The sequence below is a fragment of a genome, unplaced genomic scaffold (assembly GCF_019419815.1).
Source record: "Pyrus x bretschneideri cultivar Hongxiangsu unplaced genomic scaffold, Pyrus_bretschneideri_v1 Contig131, whole genome shotgun sequence".
Classification (NCBI taxonomy): domain Eukaryota; kingdom Viridiplantae; phylum Streptophyta; class Magnoliopsida; order Rosales; family Rosaceae; genus Pyrus; species Pyrus x bretschneideri.
The window spans coordinates 349547-372500 of record NW_025999426.1 but is presented as its reverse complement, the minus strand read 5'-3'; the positions used below and the strand labels follow the sequence as shown (position 1 = coordinate 372500).

At 37.1% G+C, this 22954-nt stretch overlaps 4 protein-coding genes across 10 annotated transcripts; 3 read left to right on the top strand and 1 right to left on the bottom strand.

Moving 5' to 3' along the window:
* The first annotated feature begins 3322 nt into the window (after nt 1–3322).
* Nucleotides 3323–13031, top strand: LOC108865427 (beta-glucosidase BoGH3B). 5 transcript variants are annotated; one of them, XM_048579411.1, is made up of 10 exons: nt 3323–3758; nt 4385–4607; nt 9830–10034; nt 10429–10519; nt 10607–10752; nt 11318–11561; nt 11660–11764; nt 11857–12039; nt 12119–12323; nt 12465–13031. In XM_048579411.1, exons 1-10 carry the CDS (start codon nt 3516–3518, stop codon nt 12950–12952), a joined length of 2133 nt encoding a protein of 710 aa, XP_048435368.1. In that variant the 5' UTR covers nt 3323–3515; the 3' UTR covers nt 12953–13031. The 5 variants fall into 5 exon arrangements, with proteins under 5 accessions (XP_048435368.1, XP_048435366.1, XP_048435363.1 ...); XM_048579406.1 differs by lacking the exons at nt 3323–3758; nt 4385–4607 and adding exons at nt 9176–9329; nt 9445–9694; XM_048579408.1 differs by lacking the exons at nt 3323–3758; nt 4385–4607 and adding exons at nt 9192–9329; nt 9472–9694.
* Nucleotides 13032–13363: 332 nt separating this feature from the next.
* LOC103944393 (syntaxin-132) lies at nt 13364–18137 on the bottom strand. The gene is made up of 13 exons (XM_009354836.3): nt 17809–18137; nt 16833–16943; nt 16603–16659; nt 15880–15928; nt 15468–15556; nt 15305–15378; nt 15068–15110; nt 14915–14975; nt 14778–14803; nt 14618–14695; nt 14321–14401; nt 13868–13933; nt 13364–13709 (listed from the first exon to the last, which is right to left on the bottom strand). The coding sequence occupies exons 1-13, from the start codon at nt 17824–17826 to the stop codon at nt 13536–13538; spliced, it is 927 nt and encodes a 308-aa protein (XP_009353111.1). The 5' UTR covers nt 17827–18137; the 3' UTR covers nt 13364–13535.
* A 1711-nt stretch (nt 18138–19848) lies between these two features.
* On the top strand, nt 19849–22754 carry LOC103944396 (protein MNN4). 3 transcript variants are annotated; one of them, XM_048579404.1, is made up of 2 exons: nt 19849–20141; nt 20582–22754. In XM_048579404.1, the coding sequence occupies exon 2, from the start codon at nt 20631–20633 to the stop codon at nt 21366–21368; it is 738 nt and encodes a 245-aa protein (XP_048435361.1). In that variant the 5' UTR covers nt 19849–20141; nt 20582–20630; the 3' UTR covers nt 21369–22754. The 3 variants fall into 3 exon arrangements, with proteins under 3 accessions (XP_048435361.1, XP_048435360.1, XP_048435362.1); XM_048579403.1 differs by having other exon boundaries at nt 19851–20141; nt 20573–22754; XM_048579405.1 differs by lacking the exon at nt 19849–20141 and adding an exon at nt 20256–20481 and having other exon boundaries at nt 20573–22754.
* Nucleotides 21370–22360, top strand: LOC125475083 (spore wall protein 2-like). The gene is made up of 3 exons (XM_048579416.1): nt 21370–21388; nt 21494–21895; nt 21999–22360. The coding sequence occupies exons 1-3, from the start codon at nt 21370–21372 to the stop codon at nt 22358–22360; spliced, it is 783 nt and encodes a 260-aa protein (XP_048435373.1).
* Nucleotides 22755–22954: the final 200 nt, after the last annotated feature.

Genomic DNA, 22954 nt, shown 5'->3' with positions numbered 1-22954 from the left:
TAAAGAAAACTCACAAAACAAACTAATTAGCAAAGCTTTTCTTATTTAGCTCTAGGCTTTGTTTTTCCTTGGATGATATACAATGCTTGGGGACTTGGGTATTTATAGCAAACCAAATGAAAGCAACACCACACACTTACTTCACCTACAACATCCACCTACTTCACCTACAACCTCCACTTACTTCACCAACCTCACACACTTACTTCACCTACAACATCCACCTACTTCACCTACAACCTCCACTTACTTCACCAACCTCACACACTTACTTCACCTACAAATGACATTGATTCTCAACAGTATCCGCCATAAACAAACGCTGTCGTCTAGTACACAACCTCCATCCCTTCCTTGGTCGTATATATCGAAATGGTGAAATTGGCCCGGCCACTCAAAGCTGCAATAAAATAGCGTGGTCCGCCATATGTTTGGATGGAACTTAAATTCGTAGGAGTCGGCAAGGGGGACGGCATGGACACCAAGGTCATCGTCTATGGATTTGCAGTGAACTTTCAGCCGCGAGTCGCCCCACATTGATCCCACAAATAATTTTCGATCACAACAGTTACTGCATCAGACATAATTAGAATCAACATAAGCAGCATTAGCAGCAGTGCATTTCTTGCGAAGAAGGCCATGACTAGTTTGCACTTTGCATCGTTATGTAGAGTAGTGTTTATATAGCCAGCTAGGTTGGGTGTCGTGTCACGTATGAAAGTGCTTGATTTGCATAGCTAAAATGTGCATGCAGTTTGGCCTCAAGATACGTACAATGCGTGACGAATGAAGAAGCTATAATCACAACGAATTCGATCGTGACAAATAATATATATGAAAATTTCCAATTGGTCGATCACTTTGCTAGCTGCTTGTTTAAAGGAAAATCAAACAAACCATTGTTGTTTTTTTTGTTTTTTGTTTTTTTTCTTCTGGAAAATAAAATAAAATAAAATTGAATTGGTTGTGTTTCTTTTCTGGATGCTATGTATTTCCTTGATCAAGTGTGTTCAATTAGTTGTTTATAGGGTTCTTTAGATAAAGACCCTTAAAACTCCTATTTTTCAAACAAAAGCCCAACTAATATTAAACATTCAAATAAAACCTAAATTTCAAATAGACTACCATGTAGATAAGTACATAACCAATTATTACAACATATTTACAACTTATGCCACAAAACCCTAATTATATTAATAAATATTATTACTCACCCTAATTATGATTAGCAATTAACCCCATATGGAAATTTTACCTTTTTTATTTCATAAATATTATTAATATATATATATATATATTAATTTACCCATATTTATAAACAATTATAGGCACAATTATAGGCACATTTTTCATTTAAATTAAATGGCTTTCGTCACCCTTCGGGTGTCGGCCAGCACGTGGCCATCTCGATGTCCCTAGGACCTCGAGGTCGGGGCGTGTCACAAGTCATCCAATACGTAATATTTATTGTCTTCCATATAAATTTAGGTATAATGAAGGAAAAACATGTACTTGAAGTGTTTCCTGGAAGAAGCACATAACCAGTGTTTTTGAAACCCAAAATAATTTTAACAAAAGTTCTTCCAGTCACTTTAAAAGCACTTCCAAACAAGTTTTTTTGTTTTTGATTTTTTTTTTTTTATCTCTTTCTCTTTTTTGTTTTTTCATTCATTAGAAATTGGTAAGGAAATGAAAAAATTCCAGATCCAAATTAAGACATGCTATCTATTGCTCGTATCATTTAATGTTACGTAGAATGGAATAATTTTCTCAGTTATTGATGATTGATGGGTTTTTAGATACACAAATTTAAAGAGAAAATAATTCTTTTTGCTATTTTCATGTAAGTTTATAATTTTAAATTGAAATCGAGTAGGGGTTTGGGAATACCCAGTAAGAGGAGAGAAGACTCTAATTCAAAAGGGTATTCTCTCTCTCTCTCTTGTGCGGCCTCCCTCAATCTCATCACTTTCCCTCAATTTCTAAAACCCCACTAGCCGTTTTCAAGCGATATCGATCTCTGTAACGCAATGCATGCGTGTATAGTGTAAGGTTGTAATTTGTGGATGAGGCAGGAAGCAAAAAACAAAAGTCAAAAGTTGGAACAATTGTTTCTTTCTTTTTGGAGGTGATGGGAAGAAGTTGGAATAATAGTCAACAAACAAAACCACCAGTTTTATTACCAGTGGAGTCTTCAGCCGCATCACTACTGCGGATGCTAATCTCACCGATTAAGTAAAGATAAGCATGATGAATTACGAGTCCATCCATGAAAGCGAAATGAAAAGCAAATAAACAAATTTGGATTCCAGTAAAACTCTCTGCGTCACGATTCTCTGCACGCTATCGAATTGACAAATATATCATCACATCCAAATTTTCAGTCAACTTGCACCTAATTTTTTTTTTGGATAAATTACATAAAACTACCTCAACTATTGATCTCACGACACTATCATACCTCATTTTTTTAAAATTGACAATGTCATACCTCATATTTGGAATTTGGTCTAATATTATACCTTCCGTTAGCTTGGCATGAATTTCTCAGTTAAATAATAACGTGGCTTGATCTGAGACCCATTTTTTATTAAAAATTTACTAAAATATTATTAAAAACTAAAAAAAAATTATTTAATATTTTTAAATATTAAAATAATAAATAAAAGTTAAAAATTAAAATTAAAAAATAAAAAAAAATAAAAAAAAACCTCAGTTCGTTCCCTTCCCCACCCCCCCCCCCTTCTCTTCTCCCCATCTGCATCTTGTTCCCACTTCCTGCAACCTAGAAAAAAGAAGAAGAAGAAAAAAACCAATCTGTCTCACCCACCCTCAGTTTGTCTTCCCCCTTCCCCACCCTCCCCCCCCACCCCCTCTTCTCCCCACACCCACCCTCCGCACCCAATCTCACACCCACCCTCTTCCCTCCACCCCCATTTTCTCCGCGCCCAAGTTCTCCACCCGCGGAATCAGCCTAGTGAAGGTTTCCCAATTCCACCTCAACGGGATCTAGGTTTTTTTGTGTTTTTTTTTTTTTTTTTTGGGGGGGGTTGCAGGTAGTGGGTGCGGAGGGTTTAGGGAAGACAAGAGGGGGGAAGAAAGGAAGGGGGGTCGGGGAAGATGAAGATGGGTTTTTCTTTTCTTTTTTTTTTCTTTTTCTTTTTGGGTTGCAAGTTGGGTTCAGGTGGGGGAGAAGAGGGGGTTGGGGGGGAAGACAAACTGAGGGTAGGTGCGGGGGGAAGACAATTTGTTTTTTTTTCCCTTCTTTTTTCTGGGTTGCAAGAAGGGGGAAGAAGATGAAGAACTCAGGTTTTTTTTTTTTTTTTTTTGAACTTTTCTTTATTATTTTAATATTTAAAAAATATTAAATGCTTTTTTTATTTTATTTTTTAATAAAAAGTGGGTCTCGGATCAAGCCACGTCAGCATTTAATTGAGAAATTCACGTCAAGCTAACGGAAGTATAACATTGGATCAAATTCTAAAGATGAGGTATGGCATTGTCAATTTTCACAGATGAGGTACGATAGTGTCGTGAGATCCATAGTTGACGTAGTTTTTTGTCATTTACCTTCTTTTTTTTCTATAAAGTTCCACTTGCTGCCACGCATTGCTTTCCAAATCCCAAGTCCCAACCCAACTTCTCTCTCTCTCTCTTCCACAAAGCAGCAGAGTTCATTGCCAACCTCTCTCTCCCTCTCTTCCACAGACCAGCAGAGCTCATTGCCTATTGGAGTATCGGGTCTCCATTGCTTCTCCGTAAGTTCCACTTCCACATGCAACTAGTTTCTTTTGACAAATGGCAATTTATTAGTTTCCAGAAAGATGAAATGAAATACTTCACTTAGTTGTGATTCAGTTACCTCTCTCTCAGTTGTTGAGTTTCAGATTTTAGTTCCATTGAGTCACAAAAGAAAAAGGTCAGTGAACTTTATTTAGTGTTTTGGCGGGTAATAAGGAGCAACATGCATGTGTTATGATTGTCACTTGAAGAAAACTAAACTTTTTTTACTGTTTTTTTTATTGCTTGAAAAAGGGTTCTCTTTGATTCTGCATTTTGCTACAAGGTCCTTCTGATTCCTTTCTCTGGGATTAACTTAGGGTGCAGCATTTTTTTGTTAATAGAAGTGGTAACTTTCTATAATTTCCACCATGCAACTAATCTTCCATTGGTGCTTGAATGCTTGAGGTTCACAATATTGTGATTCCTTTCCATTGTTGCCTTATACTTTTCTTCAAATTTTGTTCATCTTTTAACTGTTTGATGTTTTAATTTTAGTCCTTTTTATGTTTTCAAATTTCGGTTCACAATGTTTCCATAGCTCATACTCAAACTGGCTTTCTAATTGTGCATCACATTCTTCTGTAAATTTTTTTGGGAACAGAAAATGGCTGGAACTCCCATCTTCTTGATGGGGCTTCTTCTCTCATGTTTCTGCATAGCTATAGCAGAAGCAGAGCACATAAGATATAAAGACCCCAAACAGCCGCTGAATACTCGAATCAAGGATCTATTGAGCCGGATGACGTTGGAGGAAAAGATTGGCCAAATGGTGCAGATAGAACGCAGTGTTGCTTCGTCTGAGGTGATGAAGAAATACTTCATTGGTAATCATCACTCCTCCTTCTGTCCTGCCTGTGTATAAATTATATATACATGTGTAACTACAGAAAGAATGGAATATATCACATATGCATATACAGATCAGTTAGATTTAAGGAAGAAGAAATTAATCTGTTTTGGGCAGGGAGTATATTAAGCGGGGGTGGGAGCGTTCCAGCACAAAAGGCTTCTCCAGAAGCTTGGATTAACATGGTGAATGATTTTCAAGAAGGTTCTTTATCAACCCGGCTTGGAATTCCAATGATTTATGGTATCGATGCAGTTCATGGCCACAACAACGTCTACAAAGCAACAATCTTTCCGCACAATATTGGCCTTGGAGCTACCAGGCAAGTAGATTTGCCTTGAATACTAACATTTCGCTTAGTCTCTTTTGTCAACCTAGTCTCAGCGTTTGGAATTTGGGAGATAAAAAAACAACCTTTCCTTTCTCTACAATTAAATGAAGAGTTCTACGATGTGTTAATTGTCTTATGTGTCCGGCATTTGATCAAGAATTTGACTAAAGCTTTCATTTTTCGTTGGTGCTGAAAAATTAAAATTCCGAATACAAATAAAGTTGTGTAAATATGTTCGAGTATATGATGATACTTTAACTAAATGGGATCAATTGAGAAATTTGTTTCTTCAACTGTAAAATTTTAGTCCTCTTAGTAGTTCAAACTTTAAACCATAAGAGTGAATGTATTAATGTCAACTTCCTCGTATTTAAAATCAACCAGGGATCCCGTACTTGTTAAGAGGATCGGAGTTGCAACCGCACTTGAAGCTAGAGCTACAGGCATTCCATATGTCTTCGCACCTTGTATAGCGGTAACTAAAATAAACTGTACATCTGATTAGTACCGACAGAAGTTACTTTAAGCTAAGTTGTACTTCCTCTTAATTTTGTCTTTGCAGGTTTGCAGAGATCCAAGATGGGGTCGATGTTATGAAAGCTACAGTGAAGATCACAAAATTGTTCAAGCAATGACTGAGATCATACCTGGATTACAAGGGGAGTTACCAGCTAACTCTAGAAAGGGCATTCCTTTCGTAGGTGGAAAGTAAGGCCCAACATTTCTACCACATTATCAGAGTTTAAAAGGTCTTATTCTCATTTGCGTAATGTGATTGTCGGCATCCTCAAAGATTTTTGGTACTCTTTTCATAATGGTCCTGTGAAAGTTACAGTTTTGGAATATCTTGAAGTTTAACTTGGTTTTAGTTCTATTGGTCCACATAAATCCAACAACATGCAACACCCTTATGCCGAGACAGCTGGTGACAGCTTAAATTTGACGATACCTGATCCTGGCCCGAGCACCATCACAAATGTTTGCGGGGCTGTGAAATGCGTTGTCATCATCCTCTCTGGTCGTCCTGTTGTGATTCAACCATTTGTTCCCCTGATTGACGCTCTTGTTGCAGCTTGGCTTCCAGGAACTGAAGGTCTAAGGGGTGGCTGATGTTTTATTTGGTGACTACGGCTTCACTGGCAAGCTTTCTAGAACTTGGTTCAAAAAGGTTGATCAACTACCTATGAATGTTGGGGATGCACATTATGACCCTCTCTTCCCCTTTGGATTTGGGCTCACTACAACACCCAAAAAATTCAACTAAAAAAATCATGTAGCCACTCTTCTTTTTCGGTTTTAATGTGCAAGTTATATATGTCTTTTTTCTATGGACGCTCTGCGCGCGTATTACATCATCCTTTACTAAGACACTTGATTCGAAGTTATTGCTTGACGTGCAGGTTATATATGTCTTTTTACAATCTATTAGGATTTCTCATTGCTAGTAGTGACACGATCATAATTAATTAAATCTTTTGTCAAACGATAAATTTGTTAGAGATGTTAAATTAGGATGTTGACGGGGTTGGAACTCACGTCATGGTGCAAGGGCAACACTTCTCTTCACTATTGAGGTAGAGGGCCACTTGCTAATTAATTAAATCTTTTGGCTTTGCTTATATAATTTCTTTTCACAATAATAATATATTAGTAGGAAAACTAATGAAAATGGGAAAACTTTAAGTTTTAACGATAATGATAAAATAAAGGGTACAATGAATAGTATCAGGATTGACTTTTTAGTGTAAAAATGTGGTTTTTTGTTAAAATGAGCAGTAACAGAAACATTTCGTTAAAGTTCCCATTATTAGTGTGACGAATTAAGAAATTCTCTAGTTACAGTAGAAGCTAGGAAAGAAGTTTTTACTTGTTATTGATCACAACAAAATTGGTGACTAATATATCCCACTTTATTTATTCAATCAAAATTCTAATTAATCTAATACAAATTACGATATGAGGATTCAAATTTAGGTTATGTAGAAAAATGAGCACAATATTTTAGCCAACTTAACTGCACATGCAAGAAAGAGCACAATGATATATTTGCTATTTATTTTTCCCTCCTTTTTCCTTGTATGTCTCGAAACGGTAAGGATCCACATTTCCACTTGGGGTATCTTGCAACAGAGTTGTCCCCAGAATGTTTGATTTTGAAACAACTAGTCCTTCCATGCATACGGAAGATCATATGAGCCAGTATAGCCGTTGAACCTGCACGGTCCGTTCACTTGTATCCGCCATAAACAAACGCTGTCGTCTAGTACACAACCTCCATCCCTTCCTTGGTCGTATATATCGAAATGGTGAAATTGGCCCGGCCACTCAAAGCTGCAATAAAATAGCGTGGTCCGCCATATGTTTGGATGGAACTTAAATTCGTAGGAGTCGGCAAGGGGGACGGCATGGACACCAAGGTCATCGTCTTTGGATTTGCAGTGAACTTTCAGCGGCGAGTCGCCCCATTGATCCCACAAATAATTTTCGATCACAACAGTTACTGCATCAGACATAATTAGAATCAACATAAGCAGCATTAGCAGCAGTGCATTTCTTGCGAAGAAGGCCATGACTAGTTTGCACTTTGCATCGTTATGTAGAGTAGTGTTTATATAGCCAGCTAGGTTGGGTGTCGTGTCACGTATGAAAGTGCTTGATTTGCATAGCTAAAATGTGCATGCAGTTTGGCCTCAAGATACGTACAATGCGTGACGAATGAAGAAGCTATAATCACAACGAATTCGTGACAAATAATATATATGAAAATTTCCAATTGGTCGATCACTTTGCTAGCTGCTTGTTTAAAGGAAAATCAAACAAACCATTGTTGTTTTTTTGTTTTTTTTTTATTTTCTTCCGGAAACTAAAATAAAATAAAATTGAATTGGTTGTGTTTCTTTTCTGGATGCTATGTATTTCCTTGATTAAGTGTGTTCAATTAGTTGTTTATATACAAGTTAACATCAGGAGAGATGATTCGGCTACCGAAAAAAACAATAATCCAAACCAATTCAAGTCATCCAATACTTGTAATATTTATTGTCTTCCATACAAATTTAGGTATAATGAAGGAAAAGCATGCACTTGAAGTGTTTCTTGGAAGAAGCACATAACTAGTGTTTTTGGCATCGAAAAATAATTTCACCAAAAGTTCTTCCAGTCACTTTAAAAACACTTCCAAACGAGATTTTTTTTATTTTTTATTTTTTATCTCTCTCTTTTATGTTTTTTCATTCATTAGAAATTGTTAAGGAAATGAAAAAGTTCAAGATCCAAATTAAGACACGCTATCTAATACTCGTAGCATTTAATGTTACGTAGAATAGAATAATTTTCTCAGTTCTTGATGATTGATGGGTTTTTAGAGTACACAAATTTAAAGAGAAAATAATTGTTTTTGCTATTTTCATGTAAGTTTATAATTTTATATTGAAATCGAGTAGGGATTTGGGAATACCCAGTAAGAGGAGAGAGGACTCTAATTCAAAAGGGGAGTACCCAGTAAGATGATTTGTGTACTCTAAAAACCCTGATCGATGGGTTTTTAGAGTACACAAATTTAAAGAGAAAATAATTGTTTTTGCTATTTTCATGTAAGTTTATAATTTTGTATTGAAATCGAGTAGGGATTTGGGAATACCCAGTAAGAGGAGAGAGGACTCTAATTCAAAAGGGTTCTCTCTCTCTCTCTCTCTCTCTCTCTCTCTCTCTCGTGCCGCCTCCCTCAATCTCATCGCCTTCTATCAATTTCTAAAACCCCACTAGCCGTTTTCAAGCGATATCGATCTCTGTAACGCAATGCATGCGTGTGTAGTGTAAGGCTGTAATTTGTGGATGAGGCAGGAAGCCAAAAACAAAAGTTAAAAGTTGGAACAATTGTTTCTTTCTTTTTGGAGGTTTGATGGGAAGAAGAAGTTGGAATAATAGTCAACAAACAAAACCACCAGTTTTATTGCCAGTGGAGCCTTCTTAATACACCTACACCAGCAGCATCACTACTGCGGATGCTAATCTCACCGATTAAGTAAAGATAAGCATGATGAATTATGAGTCCATCCATGAAAAGCAAATAAACAAATTTGGATTCCAGTAAAACTCTCTGGGTCACCTTTCTCTGCCCGCTATCGAATTGACAAATATATCATCACGTCCAAATTTTCAGTCAACTTGCACCTAATTTTTTTTTCTATAAAGTTCCACTTTCTGCCACACATTGCTTTCCAAATCCCAAGTCCCAACCCAACTTCTCTCTCTCTCTCTCTCTCTTCCACAAAGCAGCAGAGCTCATTGCCAACTTCTCTCTCTCTCTCTTCCACAGAACAGCAGAGCTCATTGCCTATTGGAGTATCGGGTCTCCATTGCTTCTCTGTAAGTTCCGCTTCCACATGCAACTAGTTTCTTTTGACAAATGGGAATTTATTAGTTTCCAGAAAGATGAAATGAAATACTTCGCTTAGTTGTGATTCAGTTACCTCTCTCTCAGTTGTTGGGTTTCAGATTTTAGGAACAGAAAATGGCTGGAACTCCCATCTTCTTGATGGGGCTTCTTCTCTCATGTTTCTGCATAGCTATAGCAGAAGCAGAACACATAAGATATAAAGACCCCAAACAGCCGTTGAATACTCGAATCAAGGATCTATTGAGCCGGATGACGTTGGAGGAAAAGATTGGCCAAATGGTGCAGATAGAACGCAGTGTTGCTTCGTCTGAGGTGATGAAGAAATACTTCATTGGTAATCATCACTCTTCCTTCTGTCCTGCCTGTGTATAAATTTATATACATGTGTAACTATAGAAAGAATGGAATGTATCACATATGCATATGCAGATCAGTTTGATTTAAGGAAGAAGAAATCTGTTTTGGGCAGGGAGTATATTAAGCGGGGGTGGGAGCGTTCCAGCACAAAAGGCTTCTCCAGAAGCTTGGATTAACATGGTGAATGATTTTCAAAACGGTTCTTTATCAACCCGGCTTGGAATTCCAATGATTTATGGTATCGATGCAGTTCATGGCCACAACAACGTCTACAAAGCAACAATCTTTCCGCACAATATTGGCCTTGGAGCTACCAGGCAAGTAGATTTGCCTTGAATACTAACATTTCGCTTAGTCTCTTTTGTCAACTTAGTCTCAGCGTTTTGAATTTGGGAGAGAAAAAAACAACCCTTCCTTTCTCTACAATTAAATGAAGAGTTCTACGATGTGACAATTGTCATATGTGTCCGGCAATTGATCAAGAATTTGACTGAAGCTTTCATTTTTCGTTGGTGCTGACAAATTAAAATTCCAAATACAAATAAAGTTGTGTAAATATGTTCCGAGTATATGATGATACTTTAACCAAATGGGATCAATTGAGAAATTTGTTTCTTCAACTGTAAAATTTTAGTCCTCTTAGTAATTCAAACTTTAAACCATAAGAGTGAATGTATTAATGTCAACTTCCTCGTATTTAAAATCAACCAGGGATCCCGTACTTGTTAAGAGGATCGGAGCTGCAACCGCACTTGAAGCTAGAGCTACAGGCATTCCATATGTCTTCGCACCTTGTATAGCGGTAACTAAAATAAACTGTATGTCTGATTAGTACCGACAGAAGTTACTTTAAGCTAAGTTGTACTTCCTCTTAATTTTGTCTTTGCAGGTTTGCAGAGATCCAAGATGGGGTCGATGTTATGAAAGCTACAGTGAAGATCACAAAATTGTTCAAGCAATGACTGAGATCATACCTGGATTACAAGGGGAGTTACCAGCTAACTCTAGAAAGGGCATTCCTTTCGTAGGTGGAAAGTAAGGGCCAACATTTCTACCACATTATGACAGTTTAAAAGGTCTTATTTTCATTTGCGTAATGTGATTGTCCGGGTCCTCTAAAATTTTTGGTACTCTTTTCATAATGGTCCTGTGAAAGTTACAGTTTTGGAATATCTTGAAGTTTAACTTGGTTTTAGTTCTATTGGTCCACATAAATCCAACAACATGCAATGCAAGTACTAGTCGTTTTATTCTTCTCTTTCCCCTGCAGTGATGTTGGCTCTTTGATGAAGGAAGAGATGACGAGTGTGTTTAAGCACTTTCATTGAAAAATTGGTAGCTTTTTGTAGGAAAAAAGAGGGAAAGTGGTTGTCCAAGCATACTTTGGCACTAGGCTATTTACGGTGGTCACAAAGGCCATCTATAATCCCTATATTGTTGCATTTTGATTTGTCCAAAAGGGACATATTTACAACTGCAATTCTCGTTGCACATTAATTTACTGAAAGATCATCAATCATTGTCAAATTCCAAACAACATGATTGTGATACAATTTACGAAGGTGTTTTGTTCATAATGTTCCGCCATTTCCATTGGCAGTAAAAAGGTTGCAGCGTGTGCAAAGCATTATGTCGGTGATGGAGGAACAACCAGGGGCATCAATGAGAATAACACTGTGATAAACAGACACGGTTTGCTCAGTATCCACATGCCAGGCTACTATGACTCAATTATCAAGGGGGTTGCAACCATTATGGTATCTTACTCGAGCTGGAATGGAGTAAAGATGCATGCTAATCATGATCTTGTTACTGGCTTCCTAAAGAACACTCTTCATTTCAGGGTAAAATCGACTCTCTGCTATTCTTTTCGGCCTTTCATCCATTTTACAAATTCTAATTGGAAGCTAAAAGCACTGTAAAACCTTGTGGACTATATCAGGGTTTTGTCATCTCAGATTGGGAGGGTATTGACAGGATCACGTCTCCACCTCATGCCAACTACTCATATTCAATTCAAGCAGGCATCAATGCCGGAATTGACATGGTAATTAACATCTCTGTTGCTTTCCTTTCTTAAGTTCCATAAACTTGATGATGTGTTTGGTTCTCTAATCCCTACTTAATTGCCTGTTACAGGTCATGGTTCCATACAACTATACGGAATTTATTGACGGACTATCCTCCCTGGTGAAAAATGGAATCATTCCCATGAGCAGAATTGATGATGCTGTGAAAAGAATTTTGCGGGTTAAGTTCGTCATGGGCTTATTTGAGGAACCGTTGGCTGATCGCAGCCTGGTCGACCAACTTGGAAGTAAGGTAGACGTTGGTAAATTTAACACCATTCTACAACAATGCAGGAAACTTAGTCTGATTTTTTGTATTACTATTTTCACAGGAACACAGAGAATTAGCTAGGGAAGCTGTGAGGAGATCTCTAGTGCTTCTAAAGAACGGAAAATCTGCTGATGAGCCGTTGCTACCCCTTCCGAAGAAGGCATCAAAAATACTTGTAGCTGGTAGTCATGCAGATAACCTTGGTTATCAGTGTGGTGGGTGGACCATTGAGTGGCAGGGCTTAAGTGGCAACAATCTCACTGAAGGTAAACAAAGATCCTTCTATTTTTGCTGTTATAAAACATAATATCCTCTTGATACATGTTTGTCTATGAAATCTGTCGGGACTCCGAAAATACTGACCTATTAAACTCTGTATGAAACTTACTTTTCTAACTCCTTAACAGGTACCACAATTCTTAGTGCCATAAAGAACACAGTGGATCCTAAAACCAAAGTCGTGTACAAGGAGAATCCTGATGCTGACTTTGTGAAGTCGAATGATTTCTCATATGCCATCGTTGTGGTAGGGGAACACCCGTATGCAGAGACATTTGGTGACAGCCTAAACTTGACAATACCTGATCCTGGCCCGAGCACAATCACAAATGTTTGCGGTTCTGTGAAATGTGTTGTTATCGTCATCTCTGGCCGTCCTGTTGTGATCCAACCATATGTTCCCTTGATGGATGCTCTTGTTGCAGCTTGGCTTCCAGGAACGGAAGGGCAGGGCGTAGCTGATGTTTTATTTGGTGACTATGGCTTCACGGGCAAGCTTTCTCGAACCTGGTTCAAAACCGTTGATCAGCTGCCGATGAATGTAGGAGACGCACATTATGACCCTCTCTTCCCCTTTGGATATGGCCTCACTACGACACCGGCCAATTCCAACTAGGAAACTATTTAGCGACTCGTCGTCAGTAATTTGCTCATGTCAGCTACTCTTCAATAATTAATAGAAATCATTTAACTAATCTTCAATAAGTATGTCAGCTACACTTTGGCAACCGAGCATCAAAGCATGGAGAGATTATTTAGTGTCATTATATAAGTGGAAGGACACTTGAAAAATACACTTCCCTCTACTTGTATAATAACTTATGATGTAACGCTCTATGTTTCGACCACATTGAAAAATCTCTCCAAAGCATGCCAATGCGCACCCTAACTTCGCCCTATCCATCTTGGCCGACAACGCTCGATTAACTCTCTTACACCTTTCTCGGAGAGTCCACTAAATCCGTACAATATATCAACGGGACTATCTCCGTGACCGTACGATTTTATAACCAGTAACCATGAGACATTCAAGAAGATTTTTCTTTTATGTATTAAAGAATCCCTTAAAAAATATAGTGACAGTTTGTTTCAATTAATAGTGTTACATGCAGACAAGATTCACAAGAGTTGCTCGAGTCCCAGAGGTGTCAGTTGCAATCCCCTATACTTATCAGTTACAAATTATCATAGGAGCTAATTTAAGCACCCTTGTTGCTCTGCCACGGCTTGAACACTGCCACCACAATGATTGCAACGATGATAAGAAGGATGAGTATCGCAATGCACATCCATTTCCTCGAATTCTTTTGTAGCTTCTTGGCCTTCTGAAGAGAGGTATTCCCCTGCTGTACATGATCTACTGCACTTGATACCTGCGGAATGAAAGCACAACATACATGATCGTCTACCCAAGTGTGATACAAGAGTTGCATTCCACGTCATGCTTTTACAAATCAACTTCTGTTTTCTTTCGGGTTTGAAACTTTACAAAATTCAGGGGGTCATCATGCTTTGAGATTGTGGTAATTACCTGGGTTTCTATGTTGTCAAGCAATTCCCCTTGTGCATCGACCAGCACCGCCATATCCATAAATATCTGTGCATACGAGTTGGTGTTTAACATGTAATATATACTCATGGCGAAACACAAACAGAAAATTTTCCTTTTAGTTTTGTAGCTATTCTCACGGTCGGCCTCAATAAATCATGGCAATTAAAAGTGGACAATAACTTGGTTTTCTTATGAGCTACATGACTAAACAGAGACTTACCACGTCATGACACAACTTAATAATCTACCGATCCTTCACTTTCTTACAGAATTCCATGCAGAAAGATTTAACAGATTAATGTAATTATATTCAACAAGGCAATACCAAATTGTAAACTCTAAATTAAAAGGCCTATGCTAGACATCTGTATTGTATAGCAACTTCATGTCTTCATCAGAGAGTAGGCATCATTGCACAAACTAAGAAGATACCTGTTGTAAATCGAGAAGTTTCTTCTCAAGATCTCTAACAGCATCATGTCGCTCTTGAATTTCGGCCAGAGTGTCCATTATCTACAATTTGATACACAATTTTGGATGCGATCAATCTTAATCAGAAAATTCAATGTTTCAACAACCCAAGCTAACAAATTTACGAGAGGAGTTAGGAGCTTGGAATTAATTGTTCAAAGTGCCAAAAAGTTTGTCAAGTTTGTGAGAGAATTCAGAATTTTGATCATAAAAAGTGCTTATTTGGGGGCAGAGAATAAAAAAGGAAAACTGACAAACCTGGCCTCGCCCTTGTTCCTGGATAGCCTTTTGGAAAATTTGTTCACTGTCCCCTGTCTCGATTAATCTTTCAATTGTCTGTACAATGTTAAATGATTAGAAAATGAGCTTTCACAATGGTATAGATATACCATAATTTCAACAGTGCATTAAGTTTTACCTCTTCATCAGCTCTTGCGCCCGTCACTGACGATAACAAAAAGCAAGAAAAATAAAATATAAAATCAGATCATGGAAAATCAAGTAGAGGTTCTAAAAATAGCAGCGATTCATGAGTGGCAAGTGAGGGGTTCAAACCTGTAAAAACTCGCCTCTCGACAACATCACGATACTCTTGATGGATGGTTTCCCTTAGAGTCTGCATATTTTGGAATTTAAAAAATTTAGTGATGAAAGAAATAAAGAAACAGACATTAAAACAAAATGAATGTGTGAGTGTGTGTGGCCTACCTGAAATTCAGCCATCTTGTCCTTTAATTTCTTTTTCAAGGCACTACAACAATAGATAACAGTGGACACTTGACAATGTTGGATTCAGTTGAGTTGACAGATTAATAAAAAGATTTCTCAAACAAGCATGTGCGAGGGAAAATCATTGGTGATCCCACAACTTAGTAGATGCCAAAAGGAAATGAGGGGAAATAGGCAAAAGGCATTTCAAAGGCAATTGTTGAAGTACGAACGTACAGGGTTGTTGCTGTTCGGGATCTATCTACACCTGTTCCTTTTCCACAACCAGCCTTCTGTCTATTTGCTAAATTCTGGACCCAGAAAGAAAGGTTAGTCCGACAAGTAAAGTTACAGTGAACCACAGAAATAAAAGCAAGCTTTCTGTTGAGTCAGGTTTCACCTCTTTGTCCAGTTCTTCAATTTTTGACTTTATCCAACGAGCAACTTTTCCAACTTCATCGACATCTTTTTCCATCCGTTGCTTGATTGCTGCACATAGTGAAAGGATCCATCATCTCTGTTGGGTTAACGAGGAAGGAAAAAATAAGTTGATGGATGCAAACAGAAGAGAGAACACCAGCAGAGGGAAACTGATTACAGGCGTTATTTTTCAACAATTATGAGAAAACAAGCTAGAATAATTTCTGACATCTCCTCTCCTGTATGCATATTGTTTCCTCCCTTCATTTTAATCCAGAGACATCATTATAGAACTATGAAAGGAACAAGCATACATAACATAATAGAAAAATACGAATATAAGCATGAAAGATTCACATGATTATCGAATTAATTAAACAAGTTGAGATTACATTTCATTGAAGGAGCCTTAGTAATAGCCTTGGACTCCTCATGTGCACCCTGCAGACAAAAGCCATTAAAAGTGATAAAAAAAAGTGCATTTAATTTTTAATTTTTTATATCTCAAAGAATCATTACAACTATAATGCTGTCTAATTTTTTAAGCTATTGTATAAGGCACAAAAATGTAAACACAGGAATTTTCCAAAATAACAGTTTCACAATATTTAAATTAGTGGGTACAAACACAGTAAATTTACCAATCTGGATGATGCATTATTTTGCAAATAAACAATACTCAGTCCAGTTGCTATACAATTCTACATTACCTACACTGCAGCATGACGTTTATATGTTCGGTTTAGTTACAGTTATACTTGTTCATAACCTTATCACTAAATTCCCAATTTGATGAAAACAATATGTAACTAGAAATCCGTTAATGATATCACCACATATTGGCATCATGCATACAATTACAAAGACGACAACATTATCAAACCAAAACGGAAGGACTCAAATCTTTGAGCTTCGTGGATAAGTAAATTCACTCTCAATTAAGTTTAACGGCTGATTTCATCAGCGCAACATGAAATGAGACCAAGTTAAGAGTAGTAAGTCTATACATTTTGGACAAGCGAGCCCAACCAATTAGGAACTATGACAGCTGAGGCTAACAAAAAAACCTTCACGGTGCTGGCAAGGTAAGGAAAACATATTGGAAAGCATAATACCTGGAGCTTTTTCAAAAGCTTATCAAGCTTCTCATTTTGCTTCTCGATCTCTTGAACCTGGAGATAAAAAAAAATCATGAAAGCATTAGACAGAATCAACAGAAAGTAAACATAACACATACTCCATATACAGAATAATTATCTATGGAAAAAGTAACAGAAAAAGAAATAATTGCGTTTCATGCATTTAAGGGATACTAAAGAAAAGTAAGTCAAGGAAGTTAAAGCACCTTTTTGAAGAAATTCTCCAAACCAAGTTCTCCAGAATTCATTGAAGCATGTGCTCCTAGTTCAATATCCCCATCTCTTGAAGCTTGACCCCGAGGGATCTCAAAAGAATCCTGCAAGCAGTAATTAGGTCATAAATGTACTTGAACAAAACCTTAATCCCAAATCTGATTGCTTGAGTTCAATGGGGTTTAGGAAAGAAAGATAAAGGGAAAGAAAAGGCACGATAACTATGACTTGAACTTACGTAATGACATGACACTACTAAATTTCTAAGAACACATTTTGGTATATAATTAGTACAGACAAGCAAACACCATACATAGAAAGAAAAACCAAGTCTCAATCGCAGATTAAATGGCTTGTGCATATGTCAAGTGTTATTCCGCAGTTCTGCATTATGTAAAAGCACAATACTTGCGTTGCAACTTCCATCATTGTCCTTATCGTTAATCATTTCAATTCCAAAAAGGAGAAAAAGGGAAGTACTTTCCACAAATTAAAACAAGTTTCGTTTATAAAGATCTTAAGCGATTCAAACACCAATGCCGATGAACTCTGTTCAAAAGCTGAGAAACCAAAAACAACAAAGGAAAATAAAAGGAAAAGAAACCAAATTGTTCAATTTTCTCAGTTTAGGGTAACACCAAACTGTTCGAAAGCTGCAGTAGCTCGTGTGGATTGAGATACAATGAAGTAAAACCAACCACTCCCATTCCCTCAAGCACAATGCAAAATCCCATGATTCAAAAACTTTCAATTTTTCCATCAATTTCCCTCCTTTTTCTCACTAACCAAACGGAAAGTAAAGAGAACCAACACCCCATAAGCCAAAAATTCAAAAAACTCATTAAAAAAGCAGATCCAATAACATCAAACGCAGCCGGATCATGACAAAAACAGAGCATCAAAAACTCCAAACATGCCCAAACAAACAAACCATGGCATAAATTAATGAAAGAAAATCAAATACATTACCGTTAGCAGGTCGTTCATTGTCGAGGGCAGCTGACAAATGCAACAAAGAAAAACTACAGCTTGCGAAGTAATTTAACAAAAACTAAAAATTTAAGGAAAAAAAATTGAAGGCTTTTCCCCCGTGAGGGACCTGGTTAATTAAAAAAACCAGGCCACTGTTAGGGTTTCTAGAGGAGAGGGAGAGCGAAACAAAATGAAAGGGAAAGAAAGAAAGAAAGACTTTGCTTTTTGCGCTGGAGATGTTGCGGCAGAGGGGGGGAGAGAGAGAGAGATCAGAGAGACGGAATGTGATTTTCTTTTCTGTTTTAAGTTTCTCACTTTGTTTTCAGTTTTGAAATTCGTTTGTTACTTTTTTATTTTTAAACCATTATTGATTTGTTACTCAAGGTGGGAATTTTCCACAAATGATATTATCAATCTTCGTAAAGAAAGTAGGCTAAATCTCATAATAAACTAATAATAATATTATATAAATTTAATTTTTACAAAAATCAAACTTAAAATTTATCACTTAAAATATTATTAGTATGAAATCACCTCAACCTAGAAAATTTGAAAGAGAAAGAAGTTGCACTTTCTATTTTTAAACGACGAAAGTGGCCCATTGATTTCGGCTGTTTTTCTCTGCTTACATTACATGACAACCATTGAAAAACTATGTAGCATGTGTTATGTCGGTCATGGCGGTGGACCTACGAGGTTCCACGAGTACTTGTATATTAAACTAAGGTGCCTTTAATGACGCTCAATTGTTTTCTAAATTCACATTATTTAGTTTCTTCTTTGATAGTTTTTTTTAGAAGGTTAAAAATCTATTAGTACACCTATAAACATTTAAATTGTTCCTTATCAAACCCAATTTGATTTATTTTCGATAACTTAACTTGTAACTTTATTATACATCATCGAAACTCACAAGTTCAAAATGAATGTCAAAAATTCTTGATAAAAAAGATATGAATCATTGACTAAGGTTCAGTCCAATTGCACCCATCCTTGTGCATTCAACCTCAAAATCTTGGACTATATTTATGTAGAGAAAAAAAAAATTCAATCATGGTTGTTCAATAAATAATATTGAACGGTGAAAGAAGTTCACTCGATCAGCATCTAAAATCTATAATTTTATTTTGTTTTTAATTCGCTTATCTTTATATATAAAACCAACAACTCCTTTTGAGGTCACAAACTTCACCAAAAAATAAGTGGACATAAATGCCTATCAAACAAAAAACTTCAAAAGCAGCCTAAAATAATGCATCAAATGTGGCAGGGGTATTTTCATCATTTTAAAAGTATTTTTTTAATAATTATTTTTTTTGTACAGTATTTTTTTTATTTTTTATAATTAGTACCTTACAATAGGCTAGCAATAATGTGATTCACAAGTTGTTCGTTAAATATTATTTTTTTTATTTTTAAACACGTTCAGAACATCTTAAAAGTCATGTAATACCGGTTATAAAAAAGGTTTTTAGCACATGCATAATAATGTGATTAAATTAGTTGTCAAATTATTGTTTTTTTTTTTTTTGAACAAACGATATTATCTACACTAAGTGGGAGTGGGGTGAGCTTAGCCTCATTGAGATAGCAATAATATGATTCAATCAGTTGTTTATTAAATATTATTTTTTCTATTCTTAATGTAAATTCTATAGAGATAGATTTTATTACGTAAATTCAACTGTTTTGATTGGTTTACGAGGGGTTTCTTCTAGCATGATCGAAGATTATTTATTTACTTTAAATATTTGACTTTCCTTTTGTCCATTTACGTATATAAATACATTTAAAACGTGTAAATCGCACATAACACGCCTGTGATTCAAAAAATATTCTCTTAATGAAGGGCATGAAGGAAAGTACAAAATTGATTAAAAGTTTGGCACCCTAAAAATATAGACCACAAAATACTATTGAAACAAGGAGGGAGGTTGCGATGTGAAAGTGACCGGAAGGTAGGGAGGGTTGAGGGGTTCAAGTCTTGGAAGAAGACTTAAGAGCTAAGTAAATTTTCTGATCCAAGTAGTCGACGTTGGAGTTTCGGAGAAAACACACAAAACAAAACGCCGCGTATTGGGTACGCACGCTACGCAGAAGAATCAAGAAGGTGTCGGTCCTTTGCGTGTCGACGAAAATACCGACAGGTGGCTGCCCGTGGCACACTAAATCCAATGCCCAACAGCTTTCCGTATATCCAATTATATTTATATATCGATCAATTTGCACATCGACTCGAATCGAAGCTAACACTCTCTCTCTCACTTTCTCTCTCAAGAAACACCTTACGTTGCTGAAGAAGGCGGCTGTCAGACCAGAGCTTCCTTTAGGTACTGACGATTCGTTACTCCAATCAATTCCAGTTACGGATTAGTAAAGATGTAGTTTTTGTGATCGATCGTGAATGCGTGTTATGAAATTGTGATTCTTTCTTGTTGCTTGTATTTGATATTATTATGTTGGTTTGTGTACTGCTTGATTTACTCATTTGCGTTCAATTGTATCAATTTCATTACTTTGTGGGAATTTGGAGAAAAACGTTATCGAATTGTGGTCAAATCACCCTTGAGAAATCGATTTGATATGCTTTCCCTTACAACGGAATCGTGTTCGTGTCTTGAGAATCCTGACTGTTTCTGTGGAAATCTCTCTGTTGGATGAAAGTGATAGGTTTTCCCTTAAGTTTAGCTTTTCTTTTTTTTCTTTTTTAACCCACTGAATTTGTTTCCAGATTACTGATCGCACCGTTCATTTGTTTTAGGAATCTCAGGTTCGGAGGAAAGTGTTTTGCGTTTTGAGTTTTGGCAAATAGTCTGGAGATGGAAGACAAAACTGAATATAAAGGGGAAGAAATTGAAAGGGTTCAAAAGGAAGAACGGTTTATGGTGATGAAGACCAAGGATGTAGAACCAGGCAACCTGAAGGAAGAGAAGACTGAAGCGGAACTTGAATTAAAGACCAAGTCAGTGGTAAAAGAAAAGTCGAAACATGAAAAGGATGAGGATAAACATAAGGATGCAGATGAGGAGAAATCGAAGAAGAAGGATAAAGACATAACGAAGAAGGAAAAGAAGAACGAGAAGGACACTGAAGCGGGAGAGAGTGAAGAAGATAAAAAGAAGGACAAGGAAGAGAAGAAGAAAAAGAACAAGGGGAAGAACGAAAATAAAGATGATATAGAAGGGGGAGAAAAAGAGAAAAAGAAGAAAGATAAAAAGGACAAGGGTAAAGATTTAGAGGAAGGGGAAAAGGTGGATGATGAAAAAGAAGGGAAGAAGAAGGAGAAGAAAGACAAGGATGAGGAAAACGACGGTGAGGATAAGAAAGAAGGAAAGAAGAAGAAAGACGAGGATGAGAAAAAGAAGAAACACAAGGGCGATGATGAAAAAGAGAAGAAGAGCGACGAGGTAAAAGGTGACTACGATAAAAAAGAAGGGGAGAAGAAGAAACACAAGGATGATAAAAAGAAGAAACACAAGGGTGGTGATGATGAAAAAGAGAAGAAGAGCGATGAGGTAAAAGGTGACGACAATAAAAAAGGAGAGAAGGGACGATAAAATGAAGAAACACAAGGACGGTGATGATGAAAAAGAGAAGAAGAGCGATGAGCAAAACGATAACAAAAAAGAAGGGAAGAAGAAGAAAGACAAGGAGGACAAAAAGAAGAAACACAAAAATGAAGAGGATGAGGAGGAAGTCAAGGCTGAAGTTACTTCCAGGGAGATCGACATTGAAGAAAATGTAAAGGAATCTAAGGGGGAAGTAGAGGAGGAGACGCATAAAGATGGAGGAAAGGACGATAAAAAGAAGAAACACAAGGGTGGTGATGATGAAAAAGAGAAGAAGAGTGATGAGGTAAAGGGTGACGATGATAAAAAGGAAGGGGAGAAGAAGAAAGACAAGGGCGATAAAAAGAATGATAAAAAGGAAGGCGAGAAGAAGAAAGACAAGGACGATAAAAAGAAGAAACACAAGGGTGGTGACGGCAAAAAAGAGAAGAGTGATGAGGTAAAAGGTGACGGCAATAAAAAAGAAGGGGAGAAGAAGAAAGACAAGGACGATAAAAAGAAGAAACACAAGGACGGTGATGATGAAAAGAGAAGAAGAGCGATGAGCAAAAAGATGACAAAAAAGAAGGGAAGAAGAGAAAGACAAGGAGGACAAAAAGAAGAAACACAAAAATGAAGAGGATGAGGAGGAGGTCAAGGCTGAAGTTACTTCCAGGGAGATTGACACTGAAGAAAATGTAAAGGAATCAAAGGGTGAAGTAGAGGAGGAGACGCAGAAAGATGAAGGAAAGGAGGGTAAAGAGAAGAAAGATAAAGAGAAAAAGGTGAAGGGGGAGAAGGGGGAGAAGGGCGAGAAGAAAAGGAAAGTCGATAAAAAGGACAAAGGCAGTGATGTTGGAACGCTGAAACAGAAGCTAGAGAAGATCAATGTCAAAATAGAAGGCCTACTTGAGAAAAAGTCAGACATCATGAGGCAGATAACAGAAGCCGAAAGTGCAAGCCTCACTGTTGCTGAGAAGCCCACAGAAGCAGCAGCATAGCAATCTTTGGTAGCGCATTTCACCTCTCCATACTATGGTCCATACTTTGTGTTTAATACTACATGAATAAAGGTGTTCCTGGTAACGAATAAACGTAATATGTTAGTGTGGTTTTCTTGTGTTGTGCAATTTAGAAGTGATCCATGTGTAAACTGATGTTTTGTGTAAACCTCTCACATTTCGGTGGGTGTTGGGGCAGCGGAATATGCACTCCAGAGGAAACCCAGTAAGCTGGAGTGGGTTGGTATGTGTATCAACTTACAGGACTATGATGGGAGGTTTCGGTAGGATGTAAATTACTTTGAAATTTTGTTTTGCACGTAAACAAAGAGGCTGTGTAACTTTTTATATGAACTACAAATTACAGTAGTATGTACGTGATATTTTCTCTGTATTCAAGTCTTGTTTTCTTCTGAGAAAGCATGCAGCTGCCGCCTGAATTTCCTTCTGTTAGATCTAACTAGCTTTAGATTTGGAGCTGTTGAGGCTACTAGATTTCTATCTCTGTGCACCGGAGAGGAGCCTCTCCTACGTAACATTGCAGTTCAAAATTTGAACAAATAGGAGGCAGTGTGAGCTACATGTGTTTTGATC

Bases quoted from the DNA above. Each gene is read 5' to 3' on its own strand.
- LOC125475083 (XM_048579416.1), top strand. The intron at 21,896-21,998 runs GTGATGATGAAA...ACAAAAATGAAG, and splicing joins AAAGAAGAAACACAAGGACG to AGGATGAGGAGGAGGTCAAG.
- LOC103944396 (XM_048579404.1), top strand. From the start codon at position 20,631: ATGGAAGACAAAACTGAATATAAAGGGGAAGAAATTGAAAGGGTTCAA.
- LOC108865427 (XM_048579411.1), top strand. From the start codon at position 3,516: ATGAGGTACGATAGTGTCGTGAGATCCATAGTTGACGTAGTTTTTTGT. The intron at 10,035-10,428 runs GCAAGTAGATTT...AAAATCAACCAG, and splicing joins ATTGGCCTTGGAGCTACCAG to GGATCCCGTACTTGTTAAGA. The intron at 10,753-11,317 runs GTAAGGGCCAAC...TTCCATTGGCAG, and splicing joins ATTCCTTTCGTAGGTGGAAA to TAAAAAGGTTGCAGCGTGTG.
- LOC103944393 (XM_009354836.3), bottom strand. The intron at 15,111-15,304 runs GTACGTTCGTAC...CTATTGTTGTAG, and splicing joins TCCCGAACAGCAACAACCCT to TGCCTTGAAAAAGAAATTAA. The intron at 13,934-14,320 runs GTATCTTCTTAG...TCGTATGCACAG, and splicing joins AACTTCTCGATTTACAACAG to ATATTTATGGATATGGCGGT.